Source organism: Dipteris shenzhenensis, chromosome 14 (genome assembly GCF_047967505.1).
Source record: "Dipteris shenzhenensis isolate YYH24624 ecotype China chromosome 14, Dip_SZ_1.0, whole genome shotgun sequence".
Taxonomy (NCBI): domain Eukaryota; kingdom Viridiplantae; phylum Streptophyta; class Polypodiopsida; order Gleicheniales; family Dipteridaceae; genus Dipteris; species Dipteris shenzhenensis.
In genome coordinates this window covers 16,980,180-17,006,936 of record NC_141609.1, presented here as the reverse complement: position 1 = coordinate 17,006,936, position 26,757 = coordinate 16,980,180, and the positions used below count along the sequence as shown (strand labels likewise).

General features: G+C 45.2%; 1 protein-coding gene across 2 annotated transcripts in view; it reads right to left on the bottom strand.

Moving 5' to 3' along the window:
• The window catches only part of LOC147894270 (Amidase family protein), a 194,831-nt gene that overhangs the window by 32,752 nt on the left and 135,322 nt on the right, over positions 1-26,757 (bottom strand). For both annotated transcript variants that reach the window (XR_015542124.1, XM_087385054.1), the window contains exon 12: positions 5,791-6,015. Coding sequence is in view for 1 of the 2 variants with exons in the window: in XM_087385054.1 (XP_087241180.1) it covers positions 5,791-6,015 (225 nt within the window). In the remaining variant the exon portion in view is untranslated. The remainder of the gene's footprint in view (positions 1-5,790; positions 6,016-26,757) is intronic.

Sequence of the window (26,757 nt, the reverse complement as noted above, 5' to 3'; positions counted from 1 at the left end):
CTCTGAATCTGATCCTTGCACCAAAAGACCTACAACCCTGATAGGCTGAAAAGCAAACTCAAGCAAGATGTCCTCTATGGACCTGAACAATCTGCCACCATCATGCACATCAAAAACCAAGGCATCCCCATGTGCATCTCAAAAGGCCAAAACCTGAAGAGGAACAACCCCTCTCGTAAAAGCACCTGCCCAAGTGGAGCAAGTGAGGCATATCATCTCTGTGTGAGGCATATCATCTGTGTCTACCCAATCCGCTGGAAGGGCTGCCTCAATCTGCAAGATCCTCCCTACACTCCATCTGAGATGTCCTGTCAACTGAGATTTAGACTCCTCTGGAAGCCTCCGGAAAGCTTTCCATGACCCCAGAGATGAGGCAGGTCCCCTCTCCCAGCTGGACCACTGCATATAGAGTGAAGTACCAAGTGGTTTGCCAAGATCATCCAATATATCGTCATTCCACATGACCAGTTGCCTATCAATCTCTTCATGAGAGGAAGAGGAAATCCTCCGAAGAGTGCTCTTGAAGCTGGCCCATGCTTTCAGGATGGCAACCATGAGAGGAGACAAAGGAGACCTGAGGTGTGCAGTGTGCTGCGGTGAAGATCCATCTAATACTACCCATCCAGTCTCCTCCTGAAGAGGTATGCACGTCTGTATGCTGCTAATAAAAAATGCCTTTCACAGCTCCTGCCCTGGCATAAGTCCCTACACCACCATCTTGGAGAGTAAAGCTCTACACTGTAAATCTGGATCAATAATGTTGAGATCCCCTTCCTATGTAGGGAGGATGAGGGTCTCCCAAGCCACCCTGGCTAAAACATCTGATGTGCCATCAAGCCCACTCCAAAGAAAATTTCTAATCGGTCTCCTAAGCTGAATGATGCAATCCTTAGAACAGCACCAACAAGAACAAACAAACCAGGCCATGGCCAAGAGGACCTGGTTAACCACCACAACTCTAGAGGCAAGGTCCAGCTTGGCTGATCCCCAAAAAAGGAGCTTCCTCTTGATGCTCTCCAACAAGGGAGCAAACTGCTGCGTGGAGGAAATATCCAAGCTGACCTGGCAGCCCAAATATCTGACTGGCACACCCCTCTGTACCCAAGTGAAACCTATGTCAAGCCCCCAATCTGGAGTGTCCTTGTCACTTATTCAAAAGCCATTGGATTTATGCCAATTTATTTGCACCCCCGCCGCCAAGCAAAATAAATCCAATACTGTACTGAGAGAAGTGAGCGTCTGTGGTGTGACATCCAAGTAAACTGCCGTGTCATCTACCAACTCACTGTCAAGTAGGTCCTATTCCCGTCTGATGGGAAGTCTCAACCCAAAGATGTCAGCTTGAGATCTAATATAGATACTCATAGCTTCAGCCACGAACAAAAAAAGAAAAGGAGCAAGGACTGATCTGGAAATCTAAAATCTCTCAGCCCTTACCCCACCAATAAGTACCTAGCTGTGGGCTGATCTGTACAAAGAGGAGACACCTCTGATCAAAGCATCTGTAAAGCCAAAACGTAGAAGGGTGCCCTCCAAAAAACCCCAATCTACTCTGTCATAAGCTTTCTTAAAATCCAAGAGTAGAATGGCTAGATTCTGGCCACTCTGCATGGCCCACTCTGAAGTTTCCCAAAAGGAGAAAATGTTAAAAAAAATGCTTCTGCCATGCACAAATCCCGTCTGAGTGTCATGAATAAGATCTAGGAGAAGGGGCTGCAATCGGTGGCTGATTGCCTTGGCCATAATATTGTAACATGCCCCCAAAAGTGTGATAGGCCTCCACTGGGACACTAAATTTCTGCAACCCATAAGGTGGATGAGACCCTCTATGAGCGAACCGGGCATCTCGCTAGAGTCCAAAATTCCCTGCAGGGCTGATGTAATGTAGTCTCCAATCATATCCCAAAATGCAATGAAGAAAGAAGGGGCACTTGCCCTTGTGAAGGGCTGAAAGTGCAGTCCTGAACTCTGTGTTGGTGAAAGGTGCATCAAGCAAAACATGCATATCCGGTTTCACCAACATAGGGATGCTCTACGAAATAACATGTCTAGCATCCTCTCTATCATGTGTGTCAGGATCTGCAGTAAGAAGGGTGCCATAGAAATCTGAAGCTATGCGCATGACATCATCTGGATCTGTCTATAAAACCCCATGTGAGTCAATAAGCTAGGATACACTCTCTCTACTATGTCTAGGGCCAAGAATAGAGAAAAAGTGTTTATTGACTCTGCCACCCATCTGAATCCATAAGGACTCCCGTGCATGAAAGGCATACTCTTGCTCTCTGATCAAGCAATGTCTGTTGATGAGCCCTTGCTGCAGCAAGGCGCTCCTGAATCGAAGCATCTGAAGGTTGTTTCTGCTCTTCCCTCTGCAAAGCTGCCAACTACTAGCGAATACCAATCTCACGTCTGAGAATCTCTCGTCTCCTAGTACTAGCAACTAAGTGGAAAAAGTCACTAATACTAGAAAGGGTAGCAGCTACATGTGATGGAGATGGCTGCCTACCCTAGACATGAGAAACCCCATCTCTGCAAGGCTGCCTCAGTAAGGTCCTCCTATGTATACAAGGCATCCGGAATCTTGATGCTGGTACACCGGCCTCTCATGTGAGGCTCTGAGATAGCGAGCACAACAGGAAAGTGGTCTAAAGTGGAAACCACAGCAACAATGCATACCGATCCACCTCAATGTAGTGCCCAATCATCTACATGGAATCTGTCAATGCATGCATGAATAGGCATCTGTTGCCTCCTGTTTGACCAAGAGAATGGGAGGGATTGTGGCTAAATAAGAAAGGCATCGTCCAACCAAGTATCTCTGCCACAGTAGTGAAAAAGGAAGGCATCCCAAGCTACTCTCTCCAAAGAGTGAAGTCCTTCTCTACCCTCTTTTTTGTCTGACGGTAACTCAACCATGTTGAAGTCACCTCCAATCACCCATGAATTCGCAATGGGGGCCCAAGAGATCAAATCCTTCCACACACGTTCCCCTCTAATGTTGAAGGCATACAAGTTAAGGAAACCAACCTTACGCCCTCCAATCAGGAAAATAATCCACTGAGCTTTAGAGGGGATAATTACTCCATGTCCAACAACTAAGGGGAGAACCGACTGTGAGACTGAAATAGAAGTGCCTCCCCTAGTGCCCAAGGCAGGCGACCAAAACGTATGGCCAAAAAGCAACTTGCCTGACTTGGCACAATCCGTAGAATCCAGTTTGTGCTCCTGAATAAATAAGACATCAACGGAACCCCTAATAACACCTGGATGAAGGTGATCCCGGATCAACTTTCTGTGGCGGCGATGTGGGATGCCACCTAGGCCCTGTATGTTCCAGCTAACAATCCTCATCAACGGGAGCATGTAGAATGGAACACCTTACCCGACCTAGTGGCAGAAACAAACCCCTCAACAGGGGAAGACCTACTCGAGGAGCGAGGAATGGAACCAAGTGGTGAAAAATCAACAATGGAAAGAATCCTGCCAACTGATGAAGAAGCCCTATCAACAGGAAACTCAATCACTAGCTCATCAAAAGTAGAGGGCACAAACTCCTCCTCTGGGAAATCTGAAGCATCTGTCAGAGATGAAAATGAGTTCCTATGAATCAGGCCAGACACTGGAGTGTGAAGAATCCCTTCTAAGGGAAGAGAATCAATGGTGTAAACCATCCCCTTCCCTCTATCTAACGAAGGAAGTGAGGACTGCTCACGACCTAGTGTCTAAACGTCCGCGGAGACCTCTCCTGCCTCGGGAAGAGGGTCTGGCACCGAACCAGATAAAGGTGGACCCGCTGGGTCCAAGGGAGAAGCTGTAACCGGGAAGGAGGTCGAAGTTGAAGCGTCTCGAACTGTGTGAGGTGAGACTGAGGGACACCAAGCTGAAGCAGAGTTCTTAAAGGGAAAATGTGAGTTCAATCCTCACTTTTCTGAAATATGCAAAGTAATTATGAGGAGGGATCAAACCAATCGAGGAGCTTTCATTAAGGAGTCACATGGAAATGTTGACACACCACAGGGTGGTAATAAAGGACTCAATCGAAAAAAACATAGTATTGAAGATGGCCATCTGCTCTACACGAGTAGAGTATGTGTCCCGGATAATAATGACATTAGGCACCAAATTATTTTTGAGTGTCATGATAGTCCGAGAGCTGGACAACTAGGAATTCAAAAGATATATGTGCTTTTGAAAAGACAATTCTTTTGACCTGGAATAGATAAGGACGTTCAAGGTTATGTATTGAAACGCCAAAAGTGCCAAGTAAATAATGCTGAATGCCTTAAAGTAGGAGGTCTCCTACATCCCTTGGTGATCCCATCTGGCAAATGGAAAAGTATCTCCATGGACGTCGTTGTTGTTGGATTACCTAGGATACAGAGGGGGCACAAGTCTATGTAGGTATTTGTGGATTGATTGACCAAGATGGCTCAGTTTATTCCAACTAATGAAGAGGTTAACACTCCCGAAGTAGCAAAGCTATTTGTGGAGCATATTTATAGAATGTATGGGCTACCAGTCGGTATTGTTAGTGGTTGAGGTAGTATATTTAACAAGAGGGATGTATTTATAAGTTTAAAAACTACTTTGGATATGAGTACTAAGGATCATCCACAAAGTCATAATCAAACTGAAAGGGTCAATCAGGTCATTGAGGATTAGCTTTCAGCATATGTAAGTAAACGGCAACCTACAATATTTGCTCATATTAGGATTTGCATATACCCATTCCAAGCATTCAACTATGGCCCTAATTACAGTGGGACTCGAAAAAGAGATGATTGAAGCAGCTAAAGACTTTCTTGAGGACATAGACAGAATGCTTAAATTAGCTAACATAGCATCACAAAGGCTCAAGGTAAAGCATTAAGTTATGCAAACCCCCACAATAGAAAGTTGGAGCTTGAAGAAGATGAGAAAGTTTATCTTCGGGTGCCTGAATCTTTAGAATTGTTAAAAGATAGGTAAATGTCCAAAATGGTCTCCTCGGTATTGTGGACCATTCCCAATACTTAAGAGAACTGGAGAATATGCTTACAAATTACCTTACTAGAAGGATGTAGAGCACATCCAAATTTTCATTTAAGTAGGCTTAAAAGAAAGTTACGAGATGATGAAAGTCTCATTGGAAATCACGTCCTAGTTGACTCATTGACCATGCTACTTTACCACATAAACAAAAATAATTTTCATTATACAAGTAAAAGGAACAAGACATACAATATATCAAGAATGTCAAGTGGAAAGATAGAGGAAAGGGTAAGAAATTAAGAGGAAGGGAATGTTACATAAGACATAATCACGGAAGCCAATGTTGGGACATAGTGAGGCGGGAAACTAGAGGGCTTGACAATGCTTGCAAATGTGGATTAGAAGGCTAGGGTCTAGGAGGTATTCCTAGGGCTAGGCACTAATTGAAGGTGCGATGGGAATGCCCTTAAAGGCTCAATAATGTCCATCATGGACATATACAACAATATGTAGGATGCACTTGGCAGGCATTGGCCATGGGGGAGGGTTCCAAAAAGAGGGAGTTTCAATTGTGAAGAGACAATTGAGCGGCGCTCACAAAGGAACCCATGGCTGGGTGGGAAGGATGCTTGCAGCCCTATCAGTTTACTTTGGTTTTACACTTTGATACTTTTGACATTCAGCTTCAAAGAAACAATTCCTTGTTTTGAAGGATTCAACATGCAATATGGTATTATGAGCAGCAAAAAACTTCTCTCTAAGAAAAAAGAGGTTTATCCAATGACGTTTTCTTATTTATTTGGGCCTAGTTAAAACCTGGATGTAATCCACAGCAGGAATAAGGCGAGCACGGCGGATCTCTATAGGCCATTGGTCTTGTGCTTCATAAAAGTCATCCAACCCTGCTCTTTGCCAATGATCAAAATGGGACAGCATCCCAACATCCATGGTGTAATTCAAGATAGCTTGTGCTGATGGTACAGTGTAGGTGAGGTTGAAAGGGACCAGTTTGACGCCTTTGGAAGCCAAAACCTGAACCACCTGGAAAAATGTCCAATTATACAAAAGAAAAGTAAGTAATGCACCTTTCAAGCTAACTGATATAATGTACCCTAGAATTGTATTTTTCCCTTCTCCCCCATCCTTGCCAACCCGTTCCCCACACCCCACCCCACCCTACGCCTCGCACCCCCTCTCCCACAAAAAAAGAAAAAATAAAGAAAAGAGAAAGAAAAGCAAGATCACATGAGACAATGTATACTTAGATATGATCGATTTCTTTTAGATATAATTTCTTCTCTTTGGCACGTGCTACCCCAAATCATTTTTAGAGTATAGCACATCCATGATTGAGATGGTTTAAAATCCCACTCTAGCACCTTCACAAAATGGGCATTCTCTATGCACATTCATTCGTATATTTCCGTTGTTGTTTGGTACCTCTCAATATCATTGCATATAACTTTTTAAAAATATATAAAGATTATTTTCTTTACAGGGAATGCTTCATACAATATAAAATACAATGACACAAAACACCATAAGATCTATCTTTTTCAAATAGTTTGTCGCCATGTGGGAATTCTAAGTTGCGAAAGATTCAATGAAAATAGTGTGCAACACAGCAATTGGGGCTAAATCTTTAAAAAGCACAAGGCTGAATTTAAAAAAAGCATAAGGCATTAACATTTGCATTTATCCAAATCAAGCCTCCTAAACACGGCTCTCCATTCCTTAAGCATGCGTGTGTGTGTAAGAACAAAGTGGAGACAGGTTGTGAACACAAGTGAGCAAGAGTGCACATACAAGAAAGCTCCAATAGAAATGTTCAAATGAAACAATACAAGTACTTGGTATATATAGTACCCAAGTACTACTCGTCAACCTTAGGGTTGACTTTGTGCCTACAACACCATATCTAAAATGTAGGAACAAAGTGGAGACAGGTTGTGAACACAAGTGAGCAAGAGTGCACACACAAGAAAACTCCAATAAAAATGTTCAAATGAAACAATACAAGTACTTGGTATATATAGTACCCAAGTACTACTGGTCAACCTTAGGGTTGACTTTATGCCTACAACACCATATCTTTGTAATCTCTTACAAATCCCCCCTCAAACATATGGCTAAAAGTACCCTGGAAACATCTAAGGTGTACTTTGCAGTACCTAAAGTACCATGTTGCACAAATTCATCCAGATGGATATGCAACCTATGGGAGTACATAAAAACAATGTCATTGTGAATCACTTCACAACCCCCCTTGACATTGTGAGAATGTCTCTGATCCCCAAGCCATGTTGATGTTGTAAGAAAAGATCTGTTGATAGGGCTTTGGTGAAGATATCCACCACATTGTCCTCAGATCGATAATAGATGAGATCAGTGAAACCATCATAAATACAATCCCGTACATAATGATAATGATTTTTAATGTGTTTCATGCGATCATGAAAGACAGGATTGTTGGCTATGGCAATGCAACTCTGGCTGTCACAGAAGTAGAGTTTGCTTCGCCATCCTGTGCATGATGCAAGTCATGCAAAAGCTTCCTTAACCACATGAACTCCGTAGTGGCTAAATTTGCAGCTTTGTACTTTGCTTCACTGGAGGAAAGAGAGACTCGCTCTTGCTTCTTACTGAGCTATGAGATACAAGCTGAACCCAATGAGAAGCAATAGCCAGTAGTGGACCACCTGTCGTCAATGTCCCCTGACCAATATGAGTCGGTGAAACCTCAACGCTAGATCACAATCTAAAGCATAATGCAAGCCAAGAGAGAGAGTGCCATGGACATATCTAAGAACCCTCTTTGCTGCATTCCAATGTGTGATCGTGGCACAATGCATGAACTAGCTCAAAAGCCCTGTCGCGTAGGCAATATCAGGCCGTGTGGAGCATAGATATATCAAACTGCCAACTAAGTGCCTGTACAAAGTGCCATCAAACTTTTCAACACTATCATGCTTACTCAGCTTGAGTCCCTTTTCCAATGGAGTAGCCACATGCTTACACTTCTCCATTTTAAATTTCTGCAACAACCCCTTCGAATACTTTGTCTGTGACATAGAAATCCCATCATGGGTCTGCCAAAACTCAATGCCAAGACAATAGTGCAATTGGCCCAAATCTGTCATGTCAAAGTTGTGACATAAAGTGGACTGCACCAACATGACCAATTCTGATTTTTGCTGCAGAACATACAGATTTGGCTCTGTATGAGTGTTTATGAAGCCCTTGGACAGCAAAAACTGATGTATCTTCTGATACCACGCACGAGGTGCTTGCTTCAGCCCATATAGAGCCTTCTCGAGCTTGCATACCTTGTGCTCTTGTCCCTTCACCTCAAAACCTTGGGGCTGATGTACATAGACCTCCTCTTTAAGATCTCCATTGAGGAAAGCGGTCTTGACATCCATCTGGTACACTGACCAACCATAAAACGCAGCAAGAGAGATGACAGAACGAATGGTGGTCATCTTGGCCACTGCAGCAAATGTCTCCTCATAATCTATTCCCTCCTCTTGTGCATACCCCTTGGCAACCAAACAGGCTTTGTATTTCTCAACCGTGCCATCTAAATGGTATTTCACCTTATAAATCCATTTCATGATGCAACCATTTTTCTGGCTACCATTTTGGGGCCGCAGAGCACACGATCGAGAGGGCTTCGCGAGTGGGGAGAGAGACCGACCAAGAGCAGCCCCTCATTATATGATTCCATGATGCTCAGGCTCAGTTAACAACCTTACGCCATAGATCGGTCCTATGGGACCACCCATCGATCTCCATGGATGAGGATTTGAAACCCTGCACGGTCAAGAGAGGTGCACCCGCACCTTGATGTAGTAGCAGGATTTGGCCTGCAAAGAGAGAGTGGATTGTTGTTCGAGATGGGCGACTGCTTATTGCATATCGTCAAGTAGCCGATCCCTCTCCCACCTAGGGGGCAGGATCTATGAGACTCAAGATACCGAGACCCTGCCCTATACCATTTGGAACAACAATAGTACCTTATGGTCAGAACCAAGGAATTTCTCGGCTTCCTATACAAGCCGCGGCATAGTCTTCTACACAGAGACACACCAGAATCTAGAAAGCCCACTCCTGGTGGTCAACGGGTATACATGGGAGATTGCTCATAGAGATAAGATGAGAGATACAGGCAAGGTTCGAGGCTTGAGAGTAGTAGTACTTTACAGGTCATCTCTTTTTGAGGCAATCTCGGCTGCTGAGAGGAGAGATATAAATTCCAAATTTCTCTGGATCCGGATCCAACGTGTCGACAGCCAGGACTTGTTCATTGTAGTATGATATTGCCCACCTAAGTCTTCCCACAGATATCCAGGAGGAGACTGAGTCGTCACCCTATGCAACACTCTATCAAGATATTGTCGATTTCTCGAGCTACGAAGAGGCCCTTCTTGTTGGGGACTTCAATGTGAGGGCAGGGGTATGACAGGTACAACTTCTTGACTTCAAAGATGATGCTATCTTACTGCGAGACATAAACTTGGATGATGCAGGTATATCACGAGTCTCAGCTGATAGGCGAGCTCCGGTCATGTCTTATGAGCATGCACTCTTGGATTTGGGTAGGATGCATGACCTCATTATCTACAATGGTCTCAGCGAATGGCCCTCCTCAAGTGGTTTCACTTGTTTCTCACATGGGCGGGGCTCCAGTTTAGTCGGCTACATTTTTAGTAATGCCAGGAGATTGCAATTGAGCTATAGAGGTTGGAGGCGATCCAGAGCACTCCATTGGGAGTGTTATGAGATTTCAGATGACATATAGAAGAATCTCTAGATGAGACTTGGGAAATCCCACAGGAGTAGAAAAATCACTCTATTCTTTTGGCTTTCTGTTCATGGTGAGATTTTCATGAATCCTTGGAGATTCACGTTCAGAGCTGGCCTACTTGTTCTCGTTGCCTCTCTGCTGTGAAGTCAGTTCAATATTGCCATTGGGATTGCAGACAGGCCAAGATAATTTGGAAGGGAACAACCAAGTTTCTCATTACCTCTATTTGTCGCTCCTTCATGACATGGGGCTCAGTTGCTTGGCTCTCTTGTTCAAGCCCAAGAGACATGATTCATCTTGGGCTTTATCGATTTGTCGCCATTTTGTTGAGCCATGCTCTCTAGATGATGTTCCGGATTCACCATTCAGAGTTGCATATGTGTCTATGGACTCTTCTTAGGAGATACTTGCAAGTATTACAACGTGGCATATTTGGATCCTGTCTTCCTCCTCGGCCTCCCTTCCAGCTCTGCTGCAATCCAGGACCCTACTCTTGCAACCGTACAGAACGTATGGTTGTGCGTACAAGTTGTACGGCCCTCCATACAGAAGTCCTTGGTAGTTGCACCTCTCTGCTGCAGTTTGCGACCCTGTTCTTGCATCCGTACAGGACGTACGGTTGTCCGTACTAGTTGTACGGCCCTCCATACACCAATCTTGGTAGTCACATTTTTTTGCGCTGATTTTTGTAGGCTCCTGTCGCTTCCTTCTACAAGCTTGGCGTTTTCTTCAAGACTCCCCTCGCGTCCTTTTGCAAGTTGGGTTTGGCCGTTCAGAAGCCCTTCCTTTCTCTGTTCCTTGACTGCTCATTTATCTACCCTGCCTCTCCTTTTTTTTCTTTCAACTATGTTTTTTATTCTATTCCCTTTCATATCTGTATTTCTCTAATTCTATCTTCTTTCTACTTCTTGTTCCTATCCTATATCTTTCTGTAGTGTGATATTAGAAAGCTTTACCAACTCTGTCTATGTGTGTGTGTGTGTGTGTGTGTGTGTGTGTGTGGGACTACCCGTGTTCTAGGAACCTCCTCGGGAGAATTTCAGATCATCTTCGGCTCCGTTTCCCAAGTCACATATTTGGGAAACATTTTTGGTTATTTGGCAGATTTATGAGGTCTTTGTCTCAATACTCACTATTTCTCTCTTGGGTGAGATATTGGGCTCTTTGGACAATCTGGAGTGAGCATAGTTTGACATACTTGGGTCGGCAGATTCACAAGTCATATGAATCTTTCCGAGCCTCATTGCGGCAATCTTTATATGATGCTTGCCATGAGGGTGATATAGATGCTTCTTGCATAGAGCTTTTCTTTTTATGTTTCTGATCTTTGGGATACTCTCCATTTTGGAGACTTCCCATCTTGTAAATTTATGAGCATATAAATACAGCACTGGATATTACTAAAAAAAAAAGTCTGTGTGTGGGACTCTGTGGAGGTGAGTGTGTGTATGGGACTCTTGGACGCACTCTTTCTCTGATCTCCAAGATGAATGCCAAAATTATTTCCAAAAATTGTTCTCCGCTCCTGGTTCCCCATCAAATCAAATGACTGATGCTAGGACTGAATTTCTTCAATATGTTTCTGAAATAGTGGAAATGGATGATGCTCTTACCTTGGAGAGACCTTTTACTAAACAGAACTTGAGAATGCATTATTCCATCTCAGCAATACAAGTCCCCTAGCTGGGATGGCCTTACGGTGGAATTTTATATTTCTTTTTGGGATGATTTGAAAGATGTCCTCTTGCAAATGATCAATGTTGCCTTGCAAGAAAATCAGTTGCTGCACTCTTGGAAGCATGGCGTAGTCAAACTTGTGCCCAAAAAACATCTGTGTGACCATATGTCAAATTGGAGGCCTATTACTTTGATGCCTGTAGTCTACAAACTCATCACCAAAATGATTGTCATAGGCTTCACAGGATACTAGATGCGGGACTTCATCCTCATCAGTATGGGTTTGTGCCACGAAGACAAATCCATGACAATACTTCCAATGCCTTGACAGCAATTGAATATGCTAAGTATTCGCATCAAGATGTCCTTATATTGCAGGTGAATATTGCTAAGGCATTTGATACTGTTCAATGGGATTTTATCTCTCAAATCATGACAAAGTCGGGCTTTGGTCCCAAGATAGCAAATGCAGTTTACTGGCTTTATTCTGACTCTACTTCTCAGTGCATTCTCGGGGGTCATCTGTCTCGCTCATGGACATTCGGTCGATCAGTTAGATAGGGCTGCCCTCTTAGTGCTCTCTTCTATGCCATTGCGACCCATCCCCTTTTGATGTATCTTGATCATCTTACAAACATAGGACAGATGACTGGTCTTAAAATCCCTGGGGCTGCATCTTTTTTGGCACAGGCATATGCTAATGATTCCTTCTTTATGCCACAGAATTCTCCCCGGGAAGTTCACATGCTTATGACCACTCTTTCATTGTATGGTTTGGCAGCGGGATTGCATGTCAATTTTGACAAATCTAAATTACTTCCCCTGAAACAATGTGATTGGCATTCTATTCTTTGGCCAGGTCAGGTGGTGCACTCCAAAGATGTAGTCAGGCATTTGGGATATCCCATAGGATGGCATATCACCAGGAAGCAACAGCTAAAATGGATCTTCAAAAGACTTCAACATAAACTGGAATACTGGAAGATTTCTACTTGGCCTCTTCATGTCAGGCTCAGAATAGTACAGTCCATTGTAATGTCCTATGTTCAGTTCTATTTGCCTTTGCTACATTGGTCCTCCAGGGATATTTCAGCCTTTATGTCTCAAGCTATGGAGATACTATGGAGGACAAAAACTGCTGTGAAAGCATTGAGATTGATGAAGATGGAAATGGTGTGCTCTCCTAGGATGCATGGTGGACTTAATGTCCTCAATATAAGATATCATGTGCTTGCAAGGAAGGCGACTATGCTGCATACTTTTTTCCACCAACAACAGCCATGGACTTGTATGCTAGCATCCATGTGTGTCAACATGGGGACTTGTGCTTATGGTCATTGGACTACTGATCATTGGGAGGTTGTCATTGGCAGATTTGTAGGAAAGATACCTGGCTGTCCTTTCTCTACTGCTCTAATACTTGACTGAAAACAAGTATTTTCTAAGGTCAAATGGACTCCTGATAATTGCTCGGGGACAGACTCAATGAGGAAAGAAAGTATTCATTGCAGTGCCATCTTTGACATTCCACTCGCTTTACAGGAACCTGTTCGGGCATACAATCTCATGAAATTGGGAATTAGATACATACATGATGTGGTAGATGATCAGGGATATGTCTTATCTTTGCCTCACGCCACTGCTTCCTATGCATTGGGAATGCATCATAGGCCTATATGGAAGGAAATTGCTGATTTATTACATCCTTTTCTACCTGTTCCTCCTATGGCTAACACAAATAGGCTTATGGATTGGCAATTGCAACCCTCTGCTACATGCACTCATCCTGTTCCTCTTCCTGCCTTAACCTCCATCAACGCCTATAGGATTCTTCAGCCTGCTCCATGGATTCAGCAATATGCTAATTCTCTGTGGCATATAGGAAGCCCCTCTCATGGTGGCGAAAGAATCTCGGGATGTTATGGAAGTGTAAAATGCCATTGAAACAAAGACTTTTTCTTTGGAGATGTATGACAAGTACATTATCAGTGGGGGTCACACTTGCTAAACGTCGCATTGCACCATCCACATGTTTAAGATGTCAGGCTCCTTCAGAGATTGTTATTCATTTGCTTTGGCACTGCCCGTGTACTAGGATCCTCCTTAGGAGAATTTCAGATTATCTTCGGATCCGTTTCCTGAGTCACAGATTTGGGAAACATTTCTAGCTCTTTGGCAGATTTATGAAGTCTTTGTCTCAATACTCACTATTTCTCTCTTGGGTGAGATATTGGGCTCTTTGGACAATCTGGAGTGAGCATAATTTGACATACTTGGGTCGGCACATTCACAAGTCATATGAATCTTTCCGAGCCTCATTGCGGCAATCCTTATATGATGCCTGCCATGAGGGTGATATGGATGCTTCTTGCATAGAGCTTTTCTTTTTATGTTTCTGATCTTTGGGATACTCTCCATTTCGGAGACCTCCCATCATGTAAATTTATGAGCATATAAATGTACTGCACTGGATATTACCCAAAAAAAAGAGTGTGTGTGAGAGAGAGAGAGAGAGCTCTAGCCTTCCACAACAGCTCTAGACCCTCCCCCAACCAGCCCGTGAGCCTCAGCTTCCTGTTGCGCTGTATCAGAGCTCAAAATACGGTGATTTGGAGCAGCTACTATCTGCCGTACAGCCCGCCACAGCCCCGTACAGATTCCGTACAGGTGTACGGCCTGCACGGACTGTTTTGCCTGCTACAAGTTGCTGCTGCCACTTCATCTCCGGCTCCTGGATCGATTTTATACAGGGATTTGCTTGCGGACTACATCTATACACTGATTTTGTGCTCCCGTTTCTCTCCTCTTGGGTCTCTGGGTCCGGTGCACCTTTTCCATCGCCAAAATCTTCCCTCTTTCTCTGAAATATAGTTCATCTCGGAATTTTTACTGGTTTTTTCTCTCCTTTTCCTCTATAAAACTGTTTTTTATCTTCTCTCGACCTCTACATCTCTCTTTCCCCTTTTTCTCCTTACAAATACACTCTTTTTCTCTTCTCTGTGGGCTTTTTTGTGGGCTTTTTTTGGGACTGTTTTTTTTCTCTACTATCACTTTACAGGTACCTCCTTTCTGGGTTCCACCTTCTTCCAAAGCTATGGCTGAATATTCCTATGAAAAAACTTTTCAAAAGGATCGTTCAGTTCATTGCAAGAAGCAAAAGCAAGCTGAGGGTCAGCATGACCCGGTACATGATTCTGTTGAGGCACAACTGGTCTATGATGTCATGCATGAAGGATTTGCAGACACAAGGAAAGAGTGGAAAGACTCGGTTCCATCGGTTGGCCTCATGGTTGAAGTGGATGAAATTGTGGATCCAGCAAAAAATGCAGTCATTTTATTTTTCCCAGACCGGATGCCACCTGCTGCAGAGGTAGGCAACTGGTTGACTCGCACACTGGCTGGCTCGTTTGTTCGCAAGGTACACTATGCAGCCAGGGGTTTTTTTGAGGTCATTATGGTAGATGAGATACACAGGCAAATGCTTTTGGAACATTCGCCCCTCTTTTTTGGGCAGCAAATGGTGCACGTATTGCCATGGTCTCCCACAAGGGATTTTCAGGCTTTGATCCGACACCGATGTCCGGAAGTTGTAGACTTCCCGCAATGCATGGCTTCACTCTTGCCTAAAATTGCAGCGACTTTAGGCAAAGTGGTCTGCCCACCACGGCCTAATGGCAACTCGAATCGATTTTGCATTCTCTGGGATACTGATAATCCCACACCAGACTCTTACTCAGTCACGGTGAACAATGTCGACATGGGAAGTGCTTTTTATAAATTGAAATGGGGATTATTTGCAGGGGCTTGCTTTGACTGCAAAAAATTTGGACACATGGCTTCACAATGTCCAATGAGTCAACATAAAATGCCTCCTGCTACTTTGCCTGTTCAAATGCCTACTAAAGATGCTCCTACCTCCATTGGAAATAGAAACAAACGTAGTAGACAGTTTTTTGGAACTCTAGATAAAGGCGAAGCTCTAGTGGTTTCAAATGGGAATGTTTCTTCACATTCACCTCCTGCTATTCAACCCTCAACAAAAGGACTGAAACGTCCAATTGATGGATGGCAAAGTCCAAGAAAAGTTATTTCTGCTCGAAGACTTCCACCCCCTCGCACTTGGAATGGTGCGTCTTCTAGTGGAAACTCCCCAGAGGTCAATACAGGAATTGGGATCACATGGGCTGCAGTGACAGCTAGCAGAACACTCTTCCCTGAAGAAGAGGTTGCTGCTTTGCTGTCTACTCCTCAGGTGGATATTTCTTCTCAGGGAAGAGGCCTTGACCCTAAGATAGAAATGCAGGGCTGACCTCATGAAGTTTGTTGTTGTACATAGCTGTTAATTTACTATAAATTTCTGTAAATATGACTGCTCATATCAAATGTTTTACACTTAATGTCCAGGAGATGTGTGACGGTAGGAAATGGAAATCTATGTGGCTGTATATCAATGGATTTCAGCCTGACATAGTGGCATTACAAGAACACAACCAACATGTCTATGCAGGAAAGACAGGTCACTACTGTGCCTATGATATTTTCTATGCTCGGGAGCACTCTTTCTCAGGGGTAGTCTTTCTGATCAAACATGAGCTTCAGCCAGTTATTGCTTTAAATGACAATAAAGGCAGATGACTTATTCTTCAATGCATCATTCAAGGGGAGGTGTTTGAATTTGCTTCTGTCTATGCACCTCAATCCTCTCGAGAAAGAACTGCAATTTGGGATGCCATGCAATAATATCCATGGAGATATCATGCCTTTATATGTGGGGATTTCAACAATGCTCCACAACAGGGTAACAATGTTAATCCCTGAAAGGCATGCATGGTCTCAATTACTGATGCATCTTGATTTGGTTGATCTTTGGAAAGAATTGCAGCCTTTGTCACCCGGATACACCTTCCAACATAATGCCCTTTCTTTTTATCAGGCACGTCTGGATCGATGGTATAGTGTAGCTCCGCAACAAAATGGTGATGTTACATGCAAAATGTGGATTGACTATGCCTTTGTGCATTCAGATCATGCACCTCTATGGTTGAGGTTATCCTTTTATGATATGCCAGATGATAGATTGCCACAAAGGCGACATCTGATAGTGAACAATAGCTATTTGCAGCATGCTGCTTTCAAGGCCATGGTTACTGAAGCATCTCATTCTCTGTCTTCTCACAGCCATATTGATATTGATAATGCATGGGATTCTTTTGTTTCCAAAATGCAAGTTGTGATTAGAGGTTATGGCAAGTCTTACATGAAGACTCTGAGGGAAACTATTGCTCAGGCCAAATTCAAATAAAATCCCACTTAACAGTATCAAAGGCTTTGGCAATATCAACTTGCAATAGCAAAACATCCTGCTGCGTGTATTTGGCATATTCAATTCCAACATAGGCATTAGCAATGTTATTTGTGATATGCCTACGCGGAACAAAACCATATTGTGCAGGATGCAATCCATCATGTAAAAACCCCTTTAGCCGATCGACAATCATTTTGGTAGTAACTTTGTAAATGACTGGCATAAGGGTGATAGGTCTCCAGTCAGCCAAAGATTCACGAATTTGCTTTTTTGGAAGGAGTTTAACAAGACCTCTCTTTCATGTGTCTAGCATTTTTTGATTTTGCCAAGCAGCGTTCACCGTATGCAGCAATGTATGCTTCAAAAGAGGCCAATATTCTAGAAAAAACTCAACTGTAAGACCATCCCATCCTGGAGATTTCCATCTACCACAGGATTTGATTGCATCTGACAATTCCCTCTTAGTAAAAGGTTCCTCCAATTCCAAAGCTTGAGTAGTGGAAATAATAGGAGAAACATGCTGTAACAGTAAATTTCGTGCAGACAGTTGCTGCTGCGAGGGAGGAACTGCAGAACCAAACTACTGAGAGAAATGATGCACACAAACAGAAGCAAGCTGTGACCGTCAGGTAGTTCATGAACCATCAGGCAGAAGCACCCTGCAAATTTATGTTTTTAATCTCCTCTGATGCAAGCTTTTGAAAAATTGTTTGGAAGAGCAGGCTTTATCTGTAAAGGCTCTTTGTCTCGCTCTAGTCTCCCATTTAGCCAGTTTCTTGTAATCATTGAGTTGAAGACAATGTCTAGCTTGGCATAGTGTTGTTTGCTCATGCAGGGACAATGAACGAAGATGGCTGAGTTCGGTGAGGTCCTGACAATTGAATGACTATGCAGGCATTGGGATTTGGCACAAAAATGCAGCAAGTTATCACTTGGCTATATCAAGATAGTAAAGGTGCCTGCATACTTTCAGGGGATATTTCTACAACCTGGACTCTTGGTTGTTCTGCTAGGCAAGGATGTCCCCTAAGTGCTTTACTTTTTGCCATAGCCACTCATCCAATGGGGTCGGCGTGCTCTTGGGGCTCTCCAGCATGGGCTACCCACACAGGCACATAGGTGGTATGCCCAGGGGATATCCTTGGTCTTTCTTCGCACTTTCTGGAAGACTCTTTGGGCTAGCTGGCGTCCGAGGAAGATCTCCTACTTCCTTTGGATGGTGGCACACAAGGGGCTTCCAGTTGGCAGCTGGCTGAGACAGATGGGGCAGGAGGGGCATTGCCAGATGTGTTTTCAGGAGGAGGAGTCCCTGAAGCATTGCCTTTGGAGTTGCTTGCATGTGCAGACGGTTTGGAAGGGAATCATGGGGATCTTAGCTAGGGCTACACCCAAGCTAGGACCGATCATTTGGGGAGCCGTTTGTTGGTGCAGCACTGAGCCGGGACATCACTTGGCCTATGAGTTCTCTAGACAGGATCCCGTCTTCCCTTGGCATCTGACAAAGACAGATGCAGGAGCGATGCCTCGACACCCAGTTTGGGAGATCATAGGGAGCATCGCAGGCTGGCATATCTGGACTTCCAGATGCGCACAGACTGTAGGAGCTCAGACGACTACTACTACCCAGACCCTAGCAGATATCTGGAGCACGATCATTCACACGCTCAAGGGTCAGTGGGATCAGATTCAGGGAGAGTCCCGGGGAGGGAAGGAAAAGAGACGACGTTTCCTTCACGACTAGGACCACCGGGAGCTATTCTTCCAGCACTCCACTCAGAGTCTTCAGTGGCATTACGCCCCTCCACCGTGGCTATTTGTCCACTCTCCGATGATTATGCCCTAAGAGGCTTGTATTTAGCATTTTGACTTCTCGGGCTGAATCCGTTTTGTGATTACAGCCCGCTCGCCTTTAGGCCTTCTTGTACTCTCGCTTTCAAGTAATATAACTAGCACTACTTTTTGCGTTTAAAAAAAAAAAGGCCACTCATCCAATGCTTCAATATCTGGATCACCTTTTGGACACTGACCAGTTGCACGGCTTGGAGATTCCTGGCAGTCGTAGCATGATTGCTCAAGCATATGCTGATGATTCTTTCTTTACCCCAAAAAATACTCAGAGTGATCTGTCCATGATTATGCAGGCTCTTTCTACATATGGATTCGCTGCTGGTCTTCGGGTCAATTTTCAGAAATTAAAATTGTTGCCGTTGCATGCTCATGAATGGCATAGTCTTTTCTCGCCTGGGGAAATTGTTCCCACTTCTCAATTGATTCGACATCTTGGCTATCCTCTAGGTTGGGAACTCACCCGTTCTCAACAAACTGATTGGGTGCTCACAAAGTTGAGGGCAAAACTTGAATAGTGGAAGCTTGCAACTTGGCCATTACATGTTCGTTTGCGAATAACACAATTCATTTTGATAGCATACATACAATTTTATCTCCCTCTCATCATGTTCACTAAGGCAGATCTAGTTTCCTTTATGTCTGCTATCATGGAAATTTTCTGGTGTTCAAAAAATGGCAAGAGAAGTCTCAGATTACTCTCTATGCATCGTCTCTGTTCTCCAAAGATGCACGGGGGTCTGAACATTCTCAATATTCAAATACATCTACTTGCTCACAGAGGGAAAATGATGTTGCAGTTTATGCAAGGAGATCAGCCTTGGGCTTTCATGATCCGCTCTCTTTTATTACATATTCATACTTCTGCTTTTGGGCATTGGCAGCCTACTCAGTGGGATTTCCTATTTGGCTCTACCCAAGGCAAGATCAGAGTCTGGCCTTTTGTCTCTCGTCTGCTTCTTGATTGGAAACATATTTTATCCCACTTGGAATGGAATGGCCAGGATTCTTTGTCGGGAAATTCTTTTAGGGCTGAGAATATTTATTGGTCTAAAGTATTCCACCCTTCTTTGGCCATACAAGAACCCAGACGTTCTTATTTTCTCTCTTTCCAAGGCATTTCTTCTATGGCGGATGTACTTCAGGATGATGGCACTCTTTTATCCTTTTCTGTGGCTGCTAGCAAATACGGTTTGGGAGCTCATTATCGTCCTTTATGGCATAGGATTTCAGCAATGCTTCAACTGTTCTTGCCGGTACCTTGTTTGGAACTTCAGAATAGGCTTGAGGATTGGATTTTACATTCTTCTTCCTCTTCAGCCCGTCCTTTGAAGCTCTCACATATCACAGTGTCATCTCTGTATAAAGTGTTATTATTTCCGCCTTGGATTTCTGACAGAGCAAATACTATTTGGCATATGGATCGCCCACTAAAGTGGTGGAGAAAGCGACTGCGTCTCCTTTGGCATTATAAAGTCCCTCTTCGGCAACACCTTTCCCTTTGGCCAGTCCTACTTGGCATTTTTCCATCTGGCCAGTTACTCACACATAGACATATTGCTCCGGCTGTTTGCCACAGATGCCTATACTATGCTAAATCTGTGCTTCACATCTTCTGGCACAGTCCACACACTTTTGATTTCATCACTCTCATCTGACAGAGGCTTCGAGCGAGATTTCCTACTATTACTTTTGGTTGGTTTTTCTGGTTGTTTGGTTTTCATCCAGCTAGACAGGGTTTTGACTTATTTTTTGTATGGGTACGCTACTGGGCACACTGTGGACTTTATGGATGGACAGAAATCATAGAGTCTTTGGTGATCCCCTATTTTCATCTTTTGTTTTTTTCAAACGATCTCTGCAGCAATCATTCTGTGATTGCGTTCAGACTCGTTTGATTGATCAGGATGTATATACAGCTTATATTGAGATTTTCAGTTGAGTAGTAGTTACCCCACTTTCGAAGTAACTATGAATGTAATTATTTTACAGCAATAAAAAATTTCTTTCCACAAAAAAAAAGTGTGAGACTATTTCTTCTTTACTTGCTCTATACATATTTTAGTTTCTTTACCTCTTCTCTTCTTCAAAAAAATGGCAAACTGCCCATATGAAAAGACGTTTCAAAAAGAAAGAACAATACAAAGCAAAAAGCAAAAAGCAAAAGCAAGTCATGGGTCAGGATGACCCCTTTCATGCCTCTGCACAGGCTCAACTTATATATGAGGTGATGCACGAAGGTTTCAAAGATACTCGAAAAAGTTGGAAAGATCCAATTCCCACCACAGGCATCATGGTGGAAGTGGATGATATTTTTGATCCAGTCAAAGAATATGCCTAGCATGCCATCATTGTCTTTTTTCCAGGACGTATGCCTGCTACTGCAGATGTTGGTAATTGGTTGACTAGAACCCTAGGTGGTTCTTATGTCAAAAAAGTTCACTATGCAGCAAGAGGATTTTTTGAAGTGATCATGGCAGATGAAGAACACAGACACATTTTATTGAAGCACTCTCCTCTTTTTTTTGGAGCCTCCTACTGTGCATCAATAGAGAATGATTGTCCCGAGGATGCTGCGATATAGTGGTCCAACATGTCATTTGCTTTGAGAGGAGCACAGTCACCTTCAAGGGGCAAGGAAGTGGCCGCAAAAACACGTGGACCTACTCAAGGTGGAGCTGTGTCAGGTGGTCCCATCCGATGTCGTTGAGGAGGAAGAACTATTGGAGCTGAGGACTTGACAATGAAAGAGGGAGCATGCTGTCCTAAGAAACAGGGAACCTACTGTCCTGAGGAAGTGACAATGAAGAGAGAGGGAATTGGCTGTCCTAAGAGAGAGGGAACCTGCTATCCTAATGAGGGACCTGGCTGATGTCTCCGAGGGGGGAGAGAAGGAGCCGGATGTCCTGATGAGGAAGCAATCACCTTACATAGAGGAGAGCGAAGGCCCAATGCCAACAAGAGATCAAAACCCCTAGATGCCTGAGATAATGGTGCCCTGTAGAAAGAGGGTACCTCCACAGAACTTAAGTGTGGCATGGAAAGTGGAAGGAACAGGTCCGTGGAGGCCATGGGAGCTATAGAATCATCATGAACCATGGGAGCTGCAAAATCATCATGGATGGAGGAGGCAATGATGGGATCACTGACTGTACATACACGTGAAGGAATGCGCATCGCCTCGGTTCCTGATCCTGTGCCCGTGGAAAGTACTGGTAGCACCTGGCCCCCTGATTCCACTGGAGGAGTATCTGGGACATCGATCACTTGCTGCTGAGACACCCCAGAAGTGGAAGAAGTGGGGGCTGTCGAAGGGGAGAGATAGTGAGGAGGGGATGGAGGACGGGAAGGAGGGAGAGGGGTAACGGTAGGAGGGAGAGTGGGGAAGTAAGATGGAATGATGGGGGAAACTGAAGAGGTGGAAGGAACAGTAAGTCAGGAAGATGAGGGAGCGGGAGTGGCAATAGCTGTCGGAGATGCAGAGGTTGAAGGTGAAGGCAGAAGCTATGTCGGAGGGAAAGGGCACGCTGCACTCCACTAACGCAAAAAGTACGTGAGATGGGGCCCACATGTGCAAGTATGTGTACCCTAATTCTTGCGTACTGTACTTCAAAAGGAGCAAAAGAATGCAGCAAAGTCGTATGGTTGAGTGATGAAGAGTGCGTTGAGGGCTGGCCGAATACCCTTCGTAATGAAAAAATGCCCTGGTGCAGAATATATGCACGAAAAGAAGTAACGGGTGATGAGTGCTTCCTTGCTTGTAGCATCTATTGCTTTACGACACTCGTGTCCCCTCCGTTGAGATTTGCATTGTGCAAGGAAGGAAAGAAGCAACTGTGACTCCCCAAAAGCTGGCTGGACTGGGAGGGTGGGAAGGTGCATGTAAGCAGACACTAGAGCTGGTGTAAGAGTGTGTCCTAAACCGAGGAACTCAAAGGTGTTGCTATCCGTGTCATAAGACCAGATGAAAGTCGTGCACATCTTCCCATCCATTGAAAAAACCACTTTGTCAAACTCTGTGAGGAATAATGCCTCAATCTCTGAGGTGGACAAGACAGATGAGAGCGAGAGATTGGGATTGAGCAGAAGTTTGTATACCACCTTCACCCTGGAATGAGTTGATGTGGGGCAAGAAGGGGAGGTGGGGTCGAGGGCCTGAGATCCTGCTAGAGGAGAGTAGTCCGAACCACCATGATCAAAACTAGATGTTGAAGCAGTCCAAGAGGAGGTGGGTGAAGCCCGCTGAGGGATGGGCACGATCCTCATCCGAATTCACTGTGATGTCTGGTCAAGGGCGTTTCGGACGTGGAATGTCTTCAGGGGAGTTCCTAGAAGCCGTGCCTTGGGAATCCTGCGTGGGAAGGGGAGAAGTGGGAAGAGGAGAAGACCCGAGGGTGGGATCGGAAGGAGCCTTGGAGCTCATCGTGGCGTAGAAGGGAGTGAAGAGAGTGTCCTTCGGTAGGCGAGGCTTGTACTTAGGACGTGATAGTGGCATGAACCTACTCAGAAGCTGCTCCATGATGCACTAGAGAACCAGGGGAAGGAAGGTGGGGCTGTCGATGCAGAGGCGAGAGAGGGGGCTGTCTGCTGATGGAGAAGTAAGAGAGGGGGGCTATTCGATGGAGAGGTGATGGAGGGAGGGGGCTGTCCGGTGGAGACGCTAGGGAAGGAGGGTGCGATGGAGAGGTTACGGAGAGAGGGGAGAGGTGAGAGGAAGGTAGCGATGGAGAGGAGAGGGAGGGAGGGGGTGTGATGGAGGGTGAGGGAGGGGGATTGCGATGGAGAGGAGGGGGGGTGGGTGGGGGGGGCTTGCGATGGAGAGGAGAGGGAGGGGGAGGGGGAGGGGGTTGCGATGGAGAGGAGAGGGAGGGAGGGAGGTGCGATGGAGAGGAGAGGGAGAGGGAGGGGTTGCGGTGGAGAGGGAGGGAGGGAGAGCTGTTGGAGATGCAAGGGAGGGAGGGGGGAGCTGTTGGAGAGGGAGGGAGGGAGAACTATTGGAGAGGCGAGGGAGGGAGGAGGTTGAGAGAGGAAGGGGCTGCATAGGAGAAGTAAGGGAGAGCTGCGTAGGAGATGGAGGGCTGCATAGAAGAGGTAAGGGAGAGCTGCGTAGGAGATGGCGGAGGGCTGATAGCGTAGGTAGGAAGAGAGCAAGAGCTGATAGGAAGAAAGGGGGCTGCGTAGGAAGAGAGGAGGAGGTTAGGGAAGGAAGGGAGGTGGCGCAAGAGCTTGCAACAAGGTGGCGCAAGGAGGAGCTTGGAGCAGGTGGCACAAGGAGAGGGAGAAGTGGCAAGCCGATGTGCAAGAGGAGTATTCAAGGATAGAGCGGTGGCCAAAATAGAAGGGGCTAAATCAGCCAAAGATTGCCCAACATAGTGAGTTCCTGCCAATTTTAGAAAGCGTTGCCAAAAATAGTGAAAGTTGTCCCAGCTGACCACGATGTACCCAATGACACAATGAATGACGAGGAGCACCCATTGAGAAGGAGGTGACAAGGTTGTCATGGAATAACAAAGTGACAAGGTTGTCACGGAGATGACAAGGTGATAGGGTGGTCACTGAGACGACAACGTGACAAGGTTGTCACTGGGACGACAGGGTGACAAGGTTGTCACTGGGATGACGGGTGACGACGGGGTGACAAGGGATGACGGGGTGACGACATGGTGACAAGGTTGTCACTGGGACGACAAGGTGACAAGGTTGTCACTGGGACGACGGGGTGACAAGGTGGTCACTGGGACGGCAGGGTGACAAGGTGGTGACGGAAATAACAAGGTGACAAGTGGTCACTTAGATGACAGTGTGAAAAGGTTGTCACTGGGACAACAAGGTGACAAGGTTGTCACTAGGACGACGAGGTGGCAAGGTTGTCACTGGGATGACAAGGTGACAAGGTGGGACGACAGGGTGACAAGGTTGTCATTGGGACAGCAAGGTGACAAGGTTGTCAGTGGGACAACAGGCTGACAAGGTGGTGACGAAAATAACAAGGTGACAAGGTGGTCACTGAGATGACAGTGTGACAAGGTTGTCATTGGGACGACAGGGTGACAAGGTTGTCACTGGGATGACAAGGTGACAAGGTGGGACGACAGGGTGACAAGGTTGTCACTGGGACGACAGGGTGACAAGGTTGTCACTGGGATGACAAGGTGACAAGGTTGTCACTGGGACGACACGTGACAAGGTTGTCACTGGGAGACCAAGTGACCAAGTGATGATGGAGACAGAGGGAGAAAGTGATCATTGGAAGACCAAGGGACATGACAAGAGTGGACATGGTGAAGCAGGGTGACAAGAGTGGACATGGTGAAGTGATCATGGGAATCCATGGGAAATGAGGTGACAAGGGTGAACATGGTGAAGCAGAGTGACAAGAGTGGACATGGTGAAGTAGGATGACAAGAGTGATCATGGTAAAGCAAGGTGACAAGAGTGAATGAAGGAGCGTGAACATGGTGAAGGAGGGTGTCAAGGTTGTCATTGGAATAACCCAGTGACAAGAGTGGACATGGTGAATGAGGATGACAAGAGTGCACATGGTGAAGCAGGGTGACAAGAGTGGACATGGTGAAGGAGGGTGACAAGAGTGATCATGGTAAAGCAGGTGACGAGTGAATGAAGGAGGGTGAACATGGTGAAGGAGGGTGTCAAGGTTGTCATTGGAATGACCCAGTGACAAGAGTGGACATGGTGAAGAAGGATGACAAGAGTGCACATGGTGAAGCAGGGTGAAAGAGTGGACATGGTGCAGGAGGGTGACCCGGAGGGACATGGATGTCACTTGAATGAAAGGGGAAGACATGGGATACCTAGAAATCAAAGAGAAGGAGAGAGAACACCCCTTTTTCTTTTTAAAGTAAGGGTAATACAAGAATCACCATGAGAGAGATGCTTACTGAACATAATATTTCCGTACCCTTATCCATTTACGGGTGCTGCTAACCTTTTCCCTTCCAAGGTGGCCAAGTAAACACCGCCACTTGGAATATTTTTGATGATGTAGAAGGGACCTCTCCACCCACTAATGAACTTAGGTTTATGCTTCAGGAACTTACTCTAATATAGCAAAACTAAGTCACCAACTTTGAACTCCCTCATCTTGAGATTCCTGTCATGCCATGCTTTCTGCCTCCTCTGCCATACTTCCTGAGCAAGGACTGCTTCACGGCGATGTTCGTCCAAGGCTTCAAGATCCCATAATCGCTCAAGCGTGCATGCTTCCAAGTTACCATCCATCTCTGCCATAACCCTAGTGGTCTTCATGTGCCTAGGGCATAACCGTAAACTAGTTGAAATGGTCAGTACCCAGTGCTCGCCTTGTATGCTGTCCTATAGGCGGCTGGGAGTAGAACATCCGAATCCTCCAAGGAATGGAGACATAAGCAACCCACAATATGAGACATGGTCCAATTGGAACTCTCAGCCAAGCCATTGGCTCGAGGGTAGTATGAGCTAGATGTTTTGTGAATGATTTGTAGTTGGGTGATGAGGTCAGCAATAACATCATTCAGAAAATGGGTACCTCTGTCACTCATCAATTCCACAGGACATCCAAACCTTGAGATGATTTGATCATACAAGAAGGAAGCCACAACTTGAGCGGTACATGTCTTCACAGGCTTAGCCTCCACCCACTTGGTGCCATAGTCGGTAGCAATCAGGGCGTACTTGTTCCCTCTTCGAGTGGCAGGAGAGAGTGGTCCAACAAAATCCAATCCCCATTTATAGAAGGGTGGTACAAGGTAGGAGGGTTGAAGGGGTAGATACTCCCTCCGCGTACGCTTTGGTTTAACTCTTTCACATGAGTCACAGTGGCGCACATGAGCATAGCAGTCTTGAAACAGCTTTGGCCACCACAGCCCCGAGCGCATTATCTTTCTAGTCTTGGCCTCTAGTGCCATATGACCTCCCCCCATTCCTGAGTGAGCCTCTTGAAGGATGGGTTGTGTTTCATGAGGGAGCACACACCGCCTTAAAATATGGTCTTTCCCCAACTTGTATAGCTGACCCACAATTAGTTTGAAAGGAGCAGCCTAAACAATGTGCCTCCGCTTTTGTGCTGGGGTCAGTCCTTTGGGAAACTCACCTGTGGACAACAAATGTACAATGTTTGCATACCATGGTGGGAAGCAGTGGGAAACTCAAC